This window comes from Triturus cristatus, chromosome 5_2 (assembly GCF_964204655.1).
Source record: "Triturus cristatus chromosome 5_2, aTriCri1.1, whole genome shotgun sequence".
NCBI classification, from domain to species: Eukaryota; Metazoa; Chordata; class Amphibia; order Caudata; family Salamandridae; genus Triturus; species Triturus cristatus.
In genome coordinates this window covers 611,726,282-611,743,104 of record NC_140588.1, presented here as the reverse complement: position 1 = coordinate 611,743,104, position 16,823 = coordinate 611,726,282, and the positions used below count along the sequence as shown (strand labels likewise).

At 44.7% G+C, this 16,823-nt stretch overlaps 1 protein-coding gene across 1 annotated transcript in view; it reads right to left on the bottom strand.

Moving 5' to 3' along the window:
• Positions 1 to 16,823, bottom strand: part of LOC146829064 (ribose-phosphate pyrophosphokinase 1) — a 143,010-nt gene that overhangs the window by 84,534 nt on the left and 41,653 nt on the right. The window contains exon 4 of the mRNA XM_085607692.1: positions 12,706 to 12,830. Within this exon, the coding sequence (XP_085463818.1) occupies positions 12,706 to 12,830 (125 nt within the window). The remainder of the gene's footprint in view (positions 1 to 12,705; positions 12,831 to 16,823) is intronic.

Below are 16,823 nucleotides of genomic sequence, written 5' to 3'. Positions count from 1 at the left end.
TTCTCAAAATGCGATTCACTATAAATCGTATTTTGGGAATCGCAAACACAAAATTTCATACATATGCCCCTCTACGAGTTACCGGGAAGCTGCATCTGGAGTCGTTGATCACCCCAGATTGCCTGAGTTTGTAAGGAAATGACAAGAACACCGGAGACACCAATTAGTTAATTTTAAGATTGTAATAATGAAATGGTTTCTTAACTGTAGGAATAATTTTGCAGCTTGAAGAATTCTGGAGTCACATGTTGTGCATTATTCCGCCATCTAGTGGTTTGGTCCAGAATTCTCATTTGTATTAGCAGTCCTTCTCTATTTAGCGATTTATTTTTGTTGGGTGTCCACTGTCCCACCATTTGGTGTCTAATCCAGCTTCTCCTGATGTCATACGTCCTCCCAGGAAGCTCCCATGAGCGATAGCTATCTTTAACCTGCCCCACCCGCCATCGCCTTGGGAGGTGGATGGGTCATATGTGAATACAGAAAATTCTAAAGCTGCAAAACTACTCCTACAGGTAAGAAACAATTCTGTTTGACAGCGTGAATCTTTCTGGATTTACATGCTGTGCATTAATTATGTAGAGTTTTTTTTTATCCTTCTGGTCATTGGGTAGAAGAGGAGTTTGAACTTGTAAATAAAATGTTTTAATACTCTGTCCCACTTGAGCCTCCTTATTTATTTGTATGTCTGTGCAATAGCACTTTGTGAACGTGCGCACCGATGACCAAGTAGCTGCCATGCAAATATCCTACAATGGTGCATTTGCCAGAAAGGCTATTGTTCCTCCTTTCTGGAGTGTGCTTTTGGTCTGCAGTTGCATTCCTGCTGTTTCATTTCACATTTGGATTGTTGGTGAGATTCATTTGCAAAATATTGGCTTTTAGAGTTGTAGCTTACAGGTGTTATTTCTGGTGTTTCCCATGGCCTGAATATCTGTTTGAAACCAGTTTGATTAGAGTTTCCACTTACGCAAGGAGCATGCTGGTCTGCTCTGCTTGAATGCTTCTAGGTTGTCTTTCCCTGGAAGATGCATTGTTGTATTGTTTGTTTGAATTATTAATGATTTTACCAACAGCCATTTCTGAAAGGCTTTTAAGGCTAGGAAGAATGTTTTTGGTTCAATTACATGGATATGTTGTACTGCTTCCTGCTCATATCAAATTCCTCCGATTGAGTTTTCCCATATGAGCTTCCCAACTCCCGGAGCTGGAGATACGAATGGTCTCCCAGTTGCTATTTTTGTCCTGTTGAAACACATCATTTCCTCTTGTACTCTGTGTGACAACCACTAGATCTTCCCAACTCCCTGCGGCTTGTGACCATTGATGTAGTACCCATTATCGAATTGGTCTCTCATGTTACCTTGCTTATGTTATGAGATGTATGCAGGAGGTAGTTTTCCCCAGCATTTTCCCCACAGTCCTCCTCACTGTCAGATTGGCCCTTCTGGCATTAGTGAGTTTGTGTAGTAGCAATATCCTCTTCTCGCAAGGATAAGCTTTCGCCACTGCCGAGTTGATCCTCGCACCCAGGAACAGCATTTCTTGTTCTGGGTTGGGCAATGATTTTTCTTTGTTTATTGAAAACCCCACATTGTGGAGTGTTGATATCACCGTTTATGTGATCTTTGCACTTTTTTTTTTTTTTTTTTTTAGAAGTTTGCTTTTACCAGCCAGTCGCCCAAGGATAAAAATGTATGTAAACACTGTCTTCTTACGTGAGGCGCCATTGCTGCTAGGCACTTGGTAAATACTATTGGCGAGTATTTTATTTCAAAAGTAAGGACTTTGAATTGATAATGCGTTTAGTCTACCACAAAACATTAGTATTTCCTGTGGGTCTGATTCATTTGTGTGTAAATATGCATCCTTTAGATCTATGGTTGCCATACAGACCTGCAGAGTTATCAGTTTTAATATCTGGGTCATTATGAAGTTGTTAAAAAAAAAAAAAAAAAAAAAGGGTATAGTATCAGACATAGTGCCCAGTCTGGATTTGCTATTAGAAGTATGTCAAGTCGTTGACCTGAGTGATCTTGTTTTGGGCACTTTACCTATTGCGGTCTGTTTTTTTCTTTTTGTATGACCCACTCTCTTGGGTCGTTTTATTGGTGGTTGTTCGATTAGTTATTTGCAATAGCCAAACCGCAAGATGCTGAGTATCCATTAGTTTGAAGTGATCATCTTCCACTCCTAAAAAGGTATTTTAGCCTTACCCCACAGAGGAGGAAGGGGGGGGGGGGGGGGGGGGGGGGGGAGAGAGGGGAAGGAAGTGTGGAGAGAGAGAGAGAGAGAGAGAGAGAGAGAGAGAGAGAGAGAGAGAGAGAGAGAGAGAGAGAGAGAGAGAGAGAGAGAGAGAGAGAGAGAGAGAGAGAGAGAGAGAGAGAGAGAGAGAGAGAGAGAGAGAGAGAGAGAGAGAGAGAGAGAGAGAGAGAGAGAGAGAGAGAGAGAGAGAGAGACAGACATGATAAAGTCTGCAGGTGCAGTTCCTTTGATATATTGTGGAGGGAGGGGGGGGGGGGGGGTTGTATGTCTTCTCTGCCCATGGCATTACAGACCTGCATGTTGCTGGCTCCTTAAAGGGTCTTTTGCTTGGTCCAATATACTTGAAAGCATGGGAAGATGTGGACTTACTTTGAGGAAGGCATTAAAGTCTCTAGGAGAGAGCACGATTGTGACTTTGTCTTCCAATTGTACCCCATGTTTGTCTGCAGCCCTATTTTCAATTTATGGTACATTTCTAAGCCATCTGGAGGCAAAGGCCTCAACGGATACGTGTCTATTTCATCCTCTGGAGAATGAAATGGAGGTCCTGCTACTTCATCTCATATTTTTCTGACCCCCTCTGTCCCTTGGTACATACCCTAAGCTTCTGGGTCGTCCGCTTTGAAGATTTCCCGTTACTCCTGGTCTTATGGTTCCAGAGTCGTTTGGGCTCCAGGTCCTCCGGTTCCTTCTCGGTTTGTGGCTTTCTCGTCAAAGGTTTTGGCAGAATCCGATCTTTATAATTTTTGGGCTTCAAACTTCCTTTCTTGATCTTAGCCACGCGGCGTCGAGTGAAGAAATAGATTCTCTTAATTATTGAGGCTTCCCAACGTTGTGGTATCAGTCAACCTCTTTTTGGCTTTTCTCAACTTTGATCATTTTTCGGCATCGCCGTCTTTTCAGCTGTTTGACTGCCTGTGGTATCCTTGCTGTGGGACCAGAGCGGCTCCTTCAGGCTCGGTTTGCATCCGGTAGGCCAGATCTTAGACACAGAGGCAGCTTTTTGTGATTAGGTCCGTTGTTTGAGACTCGCCCCCACTCAGTTTCTTAAAGTTACCTGAAAGTGTCTGTATTTCTGTTTTCGCTGTTCTTTCTCGATCCTCATTTTGGCATCCGAGCGCTCTCCTTCGGCAACTTAATCAATGTGGTCTTCCTCCTTGCTCGACAACTACAGGTCTCTCAGAGACAAAGTGCCCTTTTGTCCCTCCAGGTCATAGTGTGCCCGACTCAGATGGTCTCTTGTCCTTAAAGCCTTCGGTTTGAGAACGGCACAGAATTGGAAGGGTGTGTTCCATTTTACAGAGCGCAGGGAGCCCCTTGTCCGGACATTCTCCGTGTCAACCTCAACGTGTAGTCTTGATAAATCTTACATCTACGGCCCTTCTCCTCCTTGCTAGACGATTTTGTGAATTCTCTTTCTTGATTGGAGAGCCTCTGGCAATGCTTCTAGACCCAACAGTGAAAAAAAAAAAATCTGAATGGCGACCGTGCATGGGAATTTCTTGGGAAGGTATTGGACTTCAGAAGAGGCTGGATTAGACACCAAATGGTGGGACAGGTGACGTCCAACAACAAAATAACCAAATAAAATAGAGAAAAAGACTAAGAATACAAAATAGAGAAGGACTACTAATAGAAAGCAGAATTCTGGACATAGTCACTGGATGGCAGAATAATGCACAGCACATCAATTCAAAAAAGATTCCCGCTGCAAAAACTGTTTCTGCCAGGCTGTCTCCACACCAGACTAGGAGATTATGCAGCTACCTTATTTACTGAACGAGCAGAGGATCTGACAGAAGAACTGAGTATACATCTAGAGAACGTTTGAGCAAACTGGTGAAGAGGGAGAACAATCAAACAACAAGTGGGCTGTTACTAGCAGCCATGCCTGCACATATGCACTCGGGAGTCCTTGATGTTCCAGAGTGGTAGCTGCCAATGTTTTCACATTGCTGATCTGTGACATTTCCATGATTTATCTGTGACATTCCCATGGTTTTAGTGTATTTAGGAGTGACATTCTTTAGCCAAATGTTTGACACTTAGAGCGACACTTTCTCGCCAGTAAAATCAAGCAATGGTGGTGACAGGATACCATGCTACAGTGACTACATGCACTATTGACTAAGCACCCTGGCCCGGCCCTGCCCTTCTAATAGCACATCATCTCCTTGTGGCAGCCTGTGAAGTCTGATTTCCCTCGTTTGAAAACGTTTGGTAGATATTTAAAAATGATATGGTATTAATATAGCTGGTGTCAGATGCTCTAGTTGTTGATCAACTGCTGATTAAATCTTTAGCCTATTACTTTCACTGCATAACGCAATTACATACTTGCTGGTCAAGTAATTCTAATCTTCCTTTCAACTGACAACTTCAGATTTTGTTTTTATAAAAATTGTACACCTTTTGAGTCCCAGATCTTTGCAATGCTCTCCGTGGTGAACAAGTCAAGCCTAGGCCATCACCATGACAACTAGTCACTTCTCCACAACTTGGGCCTGGCTCATTATTGCCAGATGCAAAAGCGCACAGCATGTGCCCAGGATGCTTTCTTTAAATATCAATTTCCCACAGAGCTGCACTCAGCACCTCAGTGCGCTGCTAGAAGGTAGTAATAGATGACTAAGCAGTTAAGCGTGGTGATGAAAACACCAGCCTTTGCAAGGTGAAGTATTGTGTGATATGGCTGGTTGGCCTGATCATGTAATACTAACACAATACACAAATGTTGACCTCAGATTCACCCTTACCAGCCTTCGCTTGGTCCTGGTAGTGTGGCACAAAGCAGTCAGGCATACCCAGAGGAACATGTGTCAAGCATTTTAAAGTATCAACATGGGCATAAGTGACACGACGACTCGAAAGAAACACGGACATTAATTTATAAATATGGAGTATATTCTTCAATAAATATTGATACCAAAACAAACTTTGTATCTTACATACAAAACGGAGTTGTAGATTTTTGAAGTGTTCTTAAATAAATGCAGTAAATCTTAGAAACTGGCCCCATTGAAGTCAATGGAGGAAAACATAGGTGACACTGAGTGACTTGCAGGTGGAGTTCAAACTAATCCTCTAGTGGAAAGGGTCCTGCGTGTCCCGAGACCAAGTTCCAACAGTTGTTACTGCATTACCTTGCCCAGGGAGTCTGGGTGCAGAGGTGACTTGGCTGTCCTTGGTACTGAACGTGATTCGCAGGAGCGGTCAAACTTGCAGCACTTGACAAAACCACACTTTGAGATAGAGTTCCACTCTACCCACTGACAGACCTTTGGGGTCCTAAGACCTGGGTTCAACATCTGGATTACTTCTATCTTGCACAGTGGCTCCAGATGCAGAGGTAGCTGGCAGACGTCATTTACCGGGATCGGTCGCACCAAAGATGTTTTACCATACACTTGACTACTCCAACTTCAAGATGCAGAACACAGCAGTGGGGTCGCAGATGACGACGGTCACTGTAAGGTGCTCTCGGGCTGAAGAAGTAATTCAAGGGGGTCGATCACCCGACTTGCGAATGCCAAACTTTGCGGCAAATGTAGTCAAAGGTTACTTCGGTGGCTGGAGGTCGACAGGAAAGGAGTAGCAGCTTGAAACTCTGCGAAAGCTTAGCTACCACTCTGTGCTTGCAGGATACCACTTCTCTTTGGGCTCACTCTCAACAGGCCAAGTGGGTCGCAATTCTGGTCATGCAGAACAGTGATTTTCCAGCAGCTTACCGGGGACTGGTCCCACCAATCCAAGGGAGTCGGCTTCGGTTTCTGACGTCCACTAGAGTCACTCTTGCTGGGAGCAACAAGCTTTCGCCACGGACACACAAACACATGGTTCCAGTATATGGTCTCTTCAGGAACTTAAGTGTCCTATCTTTGCAAAGCGACAGTCAAGTCCGGTTGTCGATGGTGGGGCCTTCTTTGTGCCTCTTCTCAGATTCAAAGTCAGAACTGAGGTTCTGGTGTCAGGGGAGCCCCTTAAATCCTAGTTTATGGGGTATTAAGAGACAGTGGCCAATGGGCTACTTGTCCCTACGACAAACCCCGCCCCTGAGGTGACCGCATCCTGTGGGTGTACCTCACCTTTCAACCCAGAGTCCTCTATTTCAGGTTCAGCCAACATGGCAGAACCCTTCCTTGGATGTACAGACCTCCTTGCATGCCCTAAAGGCTTGGTTAGCCTTGGAGGTGTAGGCCTCCTGAATAACTAATTTTGCCGCCTGTGGGACGGACAGGGCGGGAAGGGCTTTGTCCTTAAGTAGGTAAACAAGGAATTATATATCAAGGGCGGTGAAAGCTTTTAAGGCTCACCGCCTTGATGACTGTAAACACTAGCCATTCAAGGAGAGAGGAGGTGTGACCTCCTTCCTGCCCAGGCCTTTATGTCTGTCCCGGCGAAGCGCTAGCACATCCCACCAGGAGGGCAGACTTGTTTAGGCGGCAACCGCCTCGGGGAAGCCCGCCAAGGCAATGGTTCACTGTATCCTAGGGGGGGACATCCACTCAGGAAGGTACTCCTGTGCATGCTAGCTCACTCTCTACAATTATAGTGTTTGGGTGAAAAAGCAGTGTTTGACACCAAAACAGGACACAAATCGGTCATTCCATAATGGAGCTTGCTGCCTCGAGTTCTCAATAGACAGCCCATATTACTCTGTGTCACTCTGGTCAATTACCGTAAAACCTTGCTTTACAGGGTTACTGTAGGTATATAGATATAGGTTACCCTGTAAGCATCTGTTCTTGGCATGTAGAGCTGTAGATTCACATACTTTGCATACCCCTGCCTTCTAGTGTTGGGTCCGGATGTTTGCAAGTTTTCTTCGAAGAAGTCTTTTACAGTCACAAGGTAAGGTGACTCCTCCTTTCGGTGAGTGCATGGGCCTCGACTCCATTGTACGATTGTTTTCCAGCAAGAGGGTGAGAATGTTTTCCAGCAAGAGGGTGAGAATGGCGTAATTAAGTGCAGTATAGAGATGTCTATGCATGTAGAATGTGAATAATAACTGCAACAATAGGTGTCCGGGGAGAAGAGAGGGTGCATGGGAATCTACAGCTCTACATGCCAAGGACAGATGCCCTTAGGGTAAGTAACAATCTGTTCGAGGCATGTATGCTGTAGATGCACATGCTTTGCATGGATTGTATAGAGGTACTCTCCCAAAGCAGTGGCTAACCAGTGGGTGTTGCAGTTGCCAGAAAAGTGTTTTTAGGACTGCCTGTCCTACAGTAGCTTGATGACATGCTAATACATCCACACAATAGTGTTTGGTAAATGTGTCGTGGTGAAGACCATGTAGCCACTTTACAAATATCAGTTATGGGAATGTTCTCTAAAAAGGCCATAGATGCTCCTATTTTAGTAGAATGTTCTCTAGGAGGTATGGACAAAGTTATTTTAGCTTGAATAGAACATGTTTGGATAGCTTTAACAAGCCATCTAGAAATACCAGATTTAGTAATAGGTTATCCTTTACGAAGGAGAGCAAAGGGAAGTTGTTTTGTGAAAATCTTTAGTTCTATTAATATATTACAAGAATGTTCTTTTGACATCTAATGTATGTAGAGCTCTTTCTGCTTCCAAATCAGGTTGGGGCAAAGAAACAGATAACTCAACTGATTGGTTAATATGAAAAGCAGAGACTACTTTTGAAAGGAACTTTGGGTTAGTGAAAAGAACCACTCTGTCTTTATGGAGTTGGAAGAATGGTTTTTCCAAGGTTAGTGCCTGAAGCTCACTCGCATGCCTTAGTGAAGTGGTAGCAATCAAGAAAGCAATCTTCCAGTAAAGGAATTGCAGTGGACAATTGTGCAATGGTTCAAAAGGTGACCCGCAAGTCTTGTTAAAACAATGTAAAGGTTCCATGCAGGTGGACATTTTGAAGGTATCACTCTTAAGGCCTTCCATAAAGGTTTAAATTACTTGAACTCTGAATAGGGATAAGTGTAATCTGTCACAAGGCGAGGCGTATGGATGTATAGGCAATGTCTGCATGTTGAAGATTCAATAGATCAGAAATGATCTGTGGTATTGAAGCATCTAGTCTGTCGATTGGATGTTTATTACAATATATAACAAACGTTTTCCACTTTGCTGCTAGTGGTCGGTGTCCTTGTTTCTTTAAGAATTGTCATGGAATCTGGTGGTAGATTTAGGTATCCAAACTATGACTTCAGGAGCCAAATTGCTAGGTTGAGCTCCTTGAGGTTTGGATGTCATTTCTCCATGGTTCTGGGAGAGAAGGTTTGAGTTGAGGTGAAGCTTCTGGTGTGGATCTACTGAGTTCTAGTAGTTTAGTGAACCACGGATGACGAGCCCATGTAGGAACCACTAGAATAAGGGCGAGAGAAGTTTGCCTGAGCTTCGGAAGCAGAAATGGAAGAGGGAGAGGTGGAAAAGCGTAAGCAAATATCCTTGATCAATTCATTCATATGGCATTTAGATAGAGGGAGTGGGAATCTGGAGGCGAAGTTTGGGCATTTTTTGTTCCCTGCTGTTGCAAAGAGATCGATTTGTGTAAAGCAACATTTGTAGAAGAATGGGAGGAGGACTTGGGGGTGGAGTTCCCACTCGTGGACTTCGTTGCATTCTGCTGTGGAGGTCACCAAATGTGTTGTCTGTCCCTGGAAGGTATTCTGCTAGCAATTGATTTTTGTAATGTATTGCCAAATGCCAAACGGTCTGAGCGAGGAGTGATAACTGTAGTGCGTGTCTATCTCCCCACCCCCCCCCCCCCCCTGTTTTTGTACATGGCTGTCATATTATCCGTCCAGACTAGGGCAACTTTCCCTATCAGGTGAGGTAGAGATGCCTTTAGTGCTAGGTGAACTGCTAGAAGCTCTAGGTAGTTGAGGTGGAAAGGTCATTGTTTTGTGACACAGAGACCCTGAACTGTTGGATGTTGTAGATGGGCACCCTACCCTGTGAGGGATGCGTCCGCTGTAAGCACATCTGTGGAACAGGGTCTATAAAGGGCCACCCTTTTTGTGTGTTCCACCGCTGCAGAGAGTGATGGGTGCATCAGTCTACCAACACTAGATCTTTTAGCTGACCCTGTGATCGATTTCATTGATACACTAAGCAATCCTGTAGGAAATGCACGTTTAATCTTGCATGAGGCAAAATGGGAATGCATGATGCCATCAGCCCTAGGAGTGGCAATGCATGATGCCATCAGCCCTAGGAGTGGCATGAAAGTTGAGACTGTTAGATACTGGTTGCTCTGAAATTGCAGTGTCAGTGTTCGAAAATTGTGAATACTGGCTGCAGTGGGATCGGCTAAACCAGTTACAGTGTTTAGCATAGCTCCCAGATAGGGCTGCAGTGGTTGGGTTTAAGATGGGATTTTTGTGCATTGACTGCAAATCCCAATTGATGAAGATTATGTTGTAAACACGTGTGGTATGTGCTGGCTTTGATGATCCAATAGTCTAGATATGGGAAGACATGAATTTGTTACCTTATATGAGCTGCTACTACGGTTCGACATTTGGTGAATTTTCTGGGTGCAGTCGTGACTCCGAATGGTTGCACTTTTTATCTTCTATCACAAATCTGAGATATTTGCAATGTGCTGGGTGAATAGGAATGTGAAATTATGCATCCTTTAAGTCCAGTGCTGACGAAGTCGTCTTGCTGTAAGAGCAGAGGCACATGTTGAAGTGTAACCATAGGAAAGTGTTATGATAGTATGTATAGGTTTAAAAACCTGAGAACAAAGATTCGCCGTAGAGAACTGTAGCCTTAGAGATTCTGAGGTTTGGGAATTTGCTCTTTTTCGAGCATTGGACACAACCAAAGAGTCTAATGGAAGCCAGCCTTCAATAAAAATTGCAGCAGACGGTTGGGGTTTGGGTTTATTTAAAAAAAAAAAAAATTAATCTAACCTGGGTGTTATAATACGTGCACATACAGGGTCTTTAAAAAGGTTTTCTGTATGGTGCATCATGCCTTTTAATACTGCTAACAACAGTGTTGTCCTATGTGTGTTCTTCAATGTTTCGAATAAAAAATCTTCTTCTAAAGATTCTTTATGTAAAGTGACTCCATGGTATGTGGCTGCCCTGGCAATTCACTCCCGATATGAGGTGCTGTCATCGGGAGGGGAAGATTTTGCAGAGTATAGATCTGTGTCTGTGGGAGGATCTATATTATAATTACCCTTGGATCTGGTGGTGGTGGGTCATAAGTGTGATCCCAAGTCCCTGCGTCAGGATCTGTATGAGAAGAGCCCTGTGGTGTAATGTCTAGAGGGTCTAAACTTGGTACTAAAAGGTACAGGTGAAGATGGTTGAGGGGTACAAGGAATGGGGTAAAGAGGGCTAGTATCCATGTCCTTTTTTAAAGGTATTTAATATCCTGTGAGCTAGGAATCATCCTTTTGGAGGAGGATAGTAACATAGGTTTTGTAAAAATATGTCCAGTGTCTGGATTATTATACATTTTCTTTTGGATTCAGCTTTTCATACATAGTTTCCAGAATTGGCTCCAGAGGCTACTCAGGAGCATCTTTCTGTGCCAAACTTTTCGGTGCTGAGCCTGATTTTTCCTTTTTGTCCTTCCAAAACCGAAGTTTTATGGGCCGTATGCTTGACGTGCGCTTTTGGTGCCGAGCCGGAGGGTGGGGCGTTCAAAGCAGAGTCTCTGTGCCTACCATGGCCGGATGGCAGTGGTGGCCCGGAAGCCTTTTGTTTAGTGGGAGCAGGTTTTGTGGGCAACAGGGTTTTGGTACTCGCAGCACCTTGACCAGCTAGGACATCCTGGGACTCCAGTTCTATCTGCAGTTCAGAATCGGAGCCCTGAATGGAGAAGGACCCTTCCTCTTACGCTGCAGACACTTCCATTTCTGCGTCTTAGATTTCTTCTCCAAAGATATCGGGGGTGTCTTCGATACTCTGCAGCTGCATTTCTCTTAGTTGAGCCAGATGGGTCCAGTGTTTTTTTTTTTTTATAAAAATGAGTGACCGGAGTGCATGTTGTCTTCCTTGTGCTTCAGAGACAAGCACAGGTTTTGTGAAGTGCGTAGATATTTAGTGCGGCACCGAGGGCAGAATTGCAACAGAGTCCGTTCCATCAGAAAATTACTCGATCAGGTTATGTTCGAGTGGAAGTGAATGGAAACCGGCTAGGCATGAAGGCCGCGGTTCGAGTTTTCACAATCCAACTAGGGAAGTTTCCCGGTTTTCGACACCTGGAGAATGGGAAATGCATGCGAACCAATATAGACAAGGGTACAGTGGGCTGCGCACTGAAGGGATCTCAAAGAACGGTCTTCAATCATAGCGTCGCAAACAATGTCTGAAGCCGATGGCGAAAAAAAAAAAAACTAACAATGAAGTCGATGTCCATGCTCAGTAACACAGAAAGGCTGAGTCGCCTTACTTTGTGACTGGAAAAAGACTTCTTTGAAGAAAAACAACTTACAAACATCCGGACCCAACACTAGATAGCAGGAGTATGAAAAGCGTGCATCTACAGCACACATGCCTTGAACACAATATATTTTTCTCCCTATATCCACACCTTTAGTATAATGCACTCTACCTGCTGGGCCTACGAGGACACCCTTACGAGTACCTTACTCATATGAATGCAGTGGTGAGGCTCTGCAGCACTTGGTGTGTTCAGTCACTCGAGCAGACAGACTCCTTGTGCCGGGCTGCAATGGCAGACCTGCAGACATACCTTTACTTGGGTCTTACAAGGTGGCACATTACATACCCTGCAACCCTGGTGACCCCCTTTACGACCTTTGCCCTAGGTACAACTGGTACCATCTACTAGGGACTTATTAGGGGGCAAAGTGCCTTGCCAACTGGGTGTACCAATTAATATCACTTTTAGGGGACAGAGCACGGGCACTGGGGCCTGGTTAGCAGTTCCCAGTACACTATCAGAATAAAAAACACAGCATCTAGCAGTTTAAAATGGGGCAGAAACGTGGGGGGAGGGGGGCGTCTGCAAAGAAGCCCAATTTCAATCACCAGCACAAAGATGTGGCAGTCTAACCTCTGATGTATGGTACTTAGCAGGGATGTAGAGTGCTCCTTCAACTTCAATGTGGCAGAACTCTTGATGTGCATTTTCACCTCTAACACTACACGGGAGACTAGAATGAATTCTTAAATATATTGTTTCAAGAAGGGCTAGAAATGATGGGAGCATAGGAATAAACACACTTTGAGGAGGAGACTAGCACTGCTGGTAGGAGTGAAGGTGCTTAATGTGGATTAAACCATCACAGATCACAAAAAGGAAACAAAAACAAACAAAAAAACACACAAAAAAAAATAGCTCACAGAAGCGTTTAGAAATAAAAACATTTAAAACCCTTTCAATTACCTAATCTCAGAGTAGCAACACAAAAGCCACTGAGTATTAGATAAGAATAGATGCAGCAGATCCCGTTAGTACATATCATCTCAACTCCTTTCTCACCTTTTTGCTCCACCAGCATCAGGCGAGACAATAGTACAAGTCTTCCACTCAGGAATATTTTCACGAATCCATTTCAAGACTGCAGGCTCCGCATATAAATTATCCACAGGAATATCGAAAAAGCCCTATGTCCAAAAAATGAGCACATTTTTTAGAAAATAGAATAACTAAATGAAGTACTACATCACATTGAAAAGATTTTCCCACAAAAAATGTTTTTAACCATCAATGCAGAGTTTTAGAGGGCTATGTGAAATGTGCTGAAGTGATTTGAGTCGAAAGGAAATATTCACTGAACAGATGACATAGGATCTTGTACAGCTATAGTATGAATATTTATGCATTTCCCATTTCAAGATGCAAGGTTATATCTGGCTAGAGCACTTTAATTCTCGCACAGAAAGACAAGTATCTCCAAACTTAAAAACCTCTTCTGAGCACCAACTTAATTACCGTCAGTTGTAGGTAACTTATGTGACACTCGTTGAGCTGGCGTCCAAGTATCCTCAACAGTTATGCAGCGGAGATGTGCTCACCCCCCTTATAGCGAGGTACCTGTTGTGATGGTCACCTGTGGTGGAGGGTCTAGAAATGGCCTGCTGGGCAATAAGTTATTGTAGTTCTAAAATTTGAAACAGTGCTGCACTAGGGGACCCACCAAACAGTAGATCTTACCCTGCTTGGGACCACTGTCACGCTAGAAACTCGCATATGCAATCTTCAATGCAGTACAACCTACCCATAAAGCCATCATCCCCAACAGTCCTCATTACGGTCCACATAGTTAAAGAACATGGTGTCTGAAAAAGAGGTGCCTTCCTTTGGAATGCCATCACCATATTTTGCTTCATATAAACTTTGCCTATGATAAACAGCACCACGAAAAATTTGGACATGCGCTGGGTCGAGATGCAACTTTTTCACATGCACATTGAACCCTAGCATGTGCAGCACTGACTCTACCACTTGCATATGTGCTGGGAATTGCGGTCGGTTGCTGATCTTTTCAGCCAATTGTTCAGGTATCGCACTACACGAATTCCTGGAGGTGCATATGTGCTGCTACCACTGCTCTAGATTTCATAAATATCCTTGGGGCGGTTTTGACCCTAAAAGGGTAGGTGTTAGAAATGGGGGTCTCTAGTTGGCAATGGCTGGCCACTGTCCAAGTAGGGGCCCTTCTTCTTTAGTCAGAGTAAGCGGGCTACACCCTTGGATAACCCCTGCTCAACCCTGTGGTAACGTAGCACGAGCAGTTTGGCTTATCTCAAAGGCAGTGTGTGAAGCATTTATGACAATACACAGTAACACAGGGAAGAACACTACAAAGGGACACCACACACGTAGTTCTAAAAAATAAGTATCTTTATATATATATATAGACTTAACACAAGAGCAATAACAGTAAAAAGCCACAGTACAAGAAAATAGGGTTACTCTTAAAATGCTGCAAAAATAGTTCAAAGTGTGCAAAGAGGAGCTCAGTTCAAGGCAGTGGTCTCTGCGACCCTTTTACTAACAAACTACCTGGATTCTGTAGCAAAGCATCCAAAATGTCGCTAAGGAGTTGTAGCGATGATTTTCCTCACGCGTGACCAGCGGGGCATTGAATCCTAGCCGCAAGGGAGGATGATGCGCTGATCTGTGTGCAGGACAAAGCGACAAACTTTTCCACGCTAAGCCGGCGATGTGTTGAAATCCTTGCCACGAAGTGAGGATGATGCGCCGAGCCTGTTGAGTGTGCGATCTTTTTGCGATGAAAAGAAATGGCGCCCCGCGAGGGAGCGACGATCCTAAAGCGATGAAAATGGCGAATCTTCGGTGTCCGCGATGCGATGAACTCGATGCGATCTCTGGTTAGCGAGCCTTTGGCAGCCCGCAAACAGGTGATGCGATGATCTCCGGTAGCTAGCATCCGTGACAGCAGCGCGATGATTTTTCGGACGCGCTTCAGCTGCGGTGGCTCGCAAACTAGCGTTAACGACGATTTTCGGTACTCTCTTCTCCACAGTAGAACTAGAGGCCCTGGAACTCACAGGAGCCTCACCTGCAGATAGAAATCCTCGCTGGGAGGAAACAGGAGGCTGGTGGTGGAGTCTGATGTGCCTGAGACTACAGCAGGAGGCTAGCTCTTTTCTAGCGCGTGGGTGATTGCTGTAGCAAAAATAAAAGTTCCTTCAAAGTCCTTTTCCTCTTCTTCCAAGTCCAGTAGTAACCACTGCAGGCCAGTCCAAGAAACGGCTCACAAGCACAAGGACAGTCCTCTCCTTCAGATTCCTTCAGTTACACGGACAGAGGTTCTTCTTGTTGTCCAGGAGCAATACCAATTGTAGGGGTTTCAGCATCGATATTTATACCTCAAAAGTCTTTGATCTTAGAAGCTACAAGTCACTGAACCCAGCCAGAACCAGTTCTGCCCAGCCCTGGAGCACTTTGTTTACCAGGCTACATCCTTCCTTTCAGAAAGAGGGGGTCTGCCATCAGACGCACAGTGGGAGGTGGAGCCAGCATTCACCTTGCCAGGCACAGCCCTATTCAGGTCCAGGAGCTACCCCTCCCCATTCTCCAATGCAGATCTCTCTCTCTCTATTCAACCCAGGTCTGACTCAGCCTGCCCAGTCCCTCCAAAACCAGACAGCCAATACACATAACAGCAGAGCGCACTGGAAGGCTTAGGCAAGAAAATACCTACTTTCTAAAAGTGGTATTTTCAAACACAGAATATAAAAATAAACTTCACTAAAAGATGTATTTTAATATTCTGAGGTCAGGCATACTAAATTCGTTATTCTACCATGTTCTGTGGGTCAGTTAGGACTATAGAATGTAATAGCCAAACCTACCATTCTGGCCTATGGAGAACAGGTAGCCTTGCAGTAGTGAAAATCGAAATTGGGTGCAATTCACTACCAGGACATGCTACACACATCAGAGCATGTCCTACCTTACACATACAATGCACCCTACCATAGGGGTGGCTTACATGATGCCAAGGGAAGGTTCAGGGGCTGGGAAGTGGGCGCACTTCACAGCCAAGATGGCAGTTCTAGACTGCACAAAGACACTGCAGTGGCAGGTCTGAGACACACTATACAAGCTGCTTCTGTGGGTGGCGCAAACCAGCTCTGCAGGCCCACCAGCAGCATTTGGTTTACCAGCCCTGGGCACACACAGGCCACGCTACTATGGACTAACAGGCAAACCAAAAAAGCCAATCATGGATATACCAATTCACATGTCATCTTTACACAGGGAGTATTCGCGCTGTGGCACTGAATGGCAGTGGCACAGCGCCCAGAGCATCTATTACCAGCAAAAACAGAGGAAGGCAACAGCGAAAAATGGAAGGGAGACCCATGCCAATGGTGGCAGGTCTAACAGTAGAATACTAAATTGACTGTACTGTCCACTTACCACAAAGCACAGGTAGTGGAAATGTGAGAGATACATGGGGATATGGAAGTAGGTGTCCTTGAGGAGGAGGGTCACCTTGTGACATCCAGTGAAAGCAGTGGAATGACGTCCCGCGGAGATGTCGTTTTGAAGTGCTCTAACTGGATGTAGCTATATAGTGTACCGAGGTCAAGAATAAGCTGCAGGGTAGCATCCTTCTACGAAATGAGCAAGTATGGAGTAGGCTTCTTAGCTTCATTGGTGTGGAGGCACCTGTTTAATAGCATTGTTGTTTAAAAGAGCCTGTACTTCATTCTGCAACATTTGTAGGGCTTCCTGACTGACTGCATGTTGTTGAGGTGGTAGGTTTAGTGGTGTGGTGTAAAACTCCAAGCAGTATCTCTGCTGAACAATGGACAGGATACACTATTCCCTCCCACTGCTGAAGGAGTAACCTGGTAAACAAAGCCCCTCTATTCCCCCACACAGACAGGTGTTGTGTGATTGGTAGGGATAGAGGGGACATCATTGTTTGGAGGTTGGCGCATCCTTTCCGGAGCTAGCTTGACCATTGCCTCTATAACTACCTCAAACGTAGAGCTTTGATGTGAGGCTTTCCTTAAGGACTGTTGGAATCATGCACGCTGTGTTGTGGTGGCAGCCTTAGCGTCTCAATATACAGTATTTGGTGTGGAGGGGCACTCCTATGATTATATATTTTACTT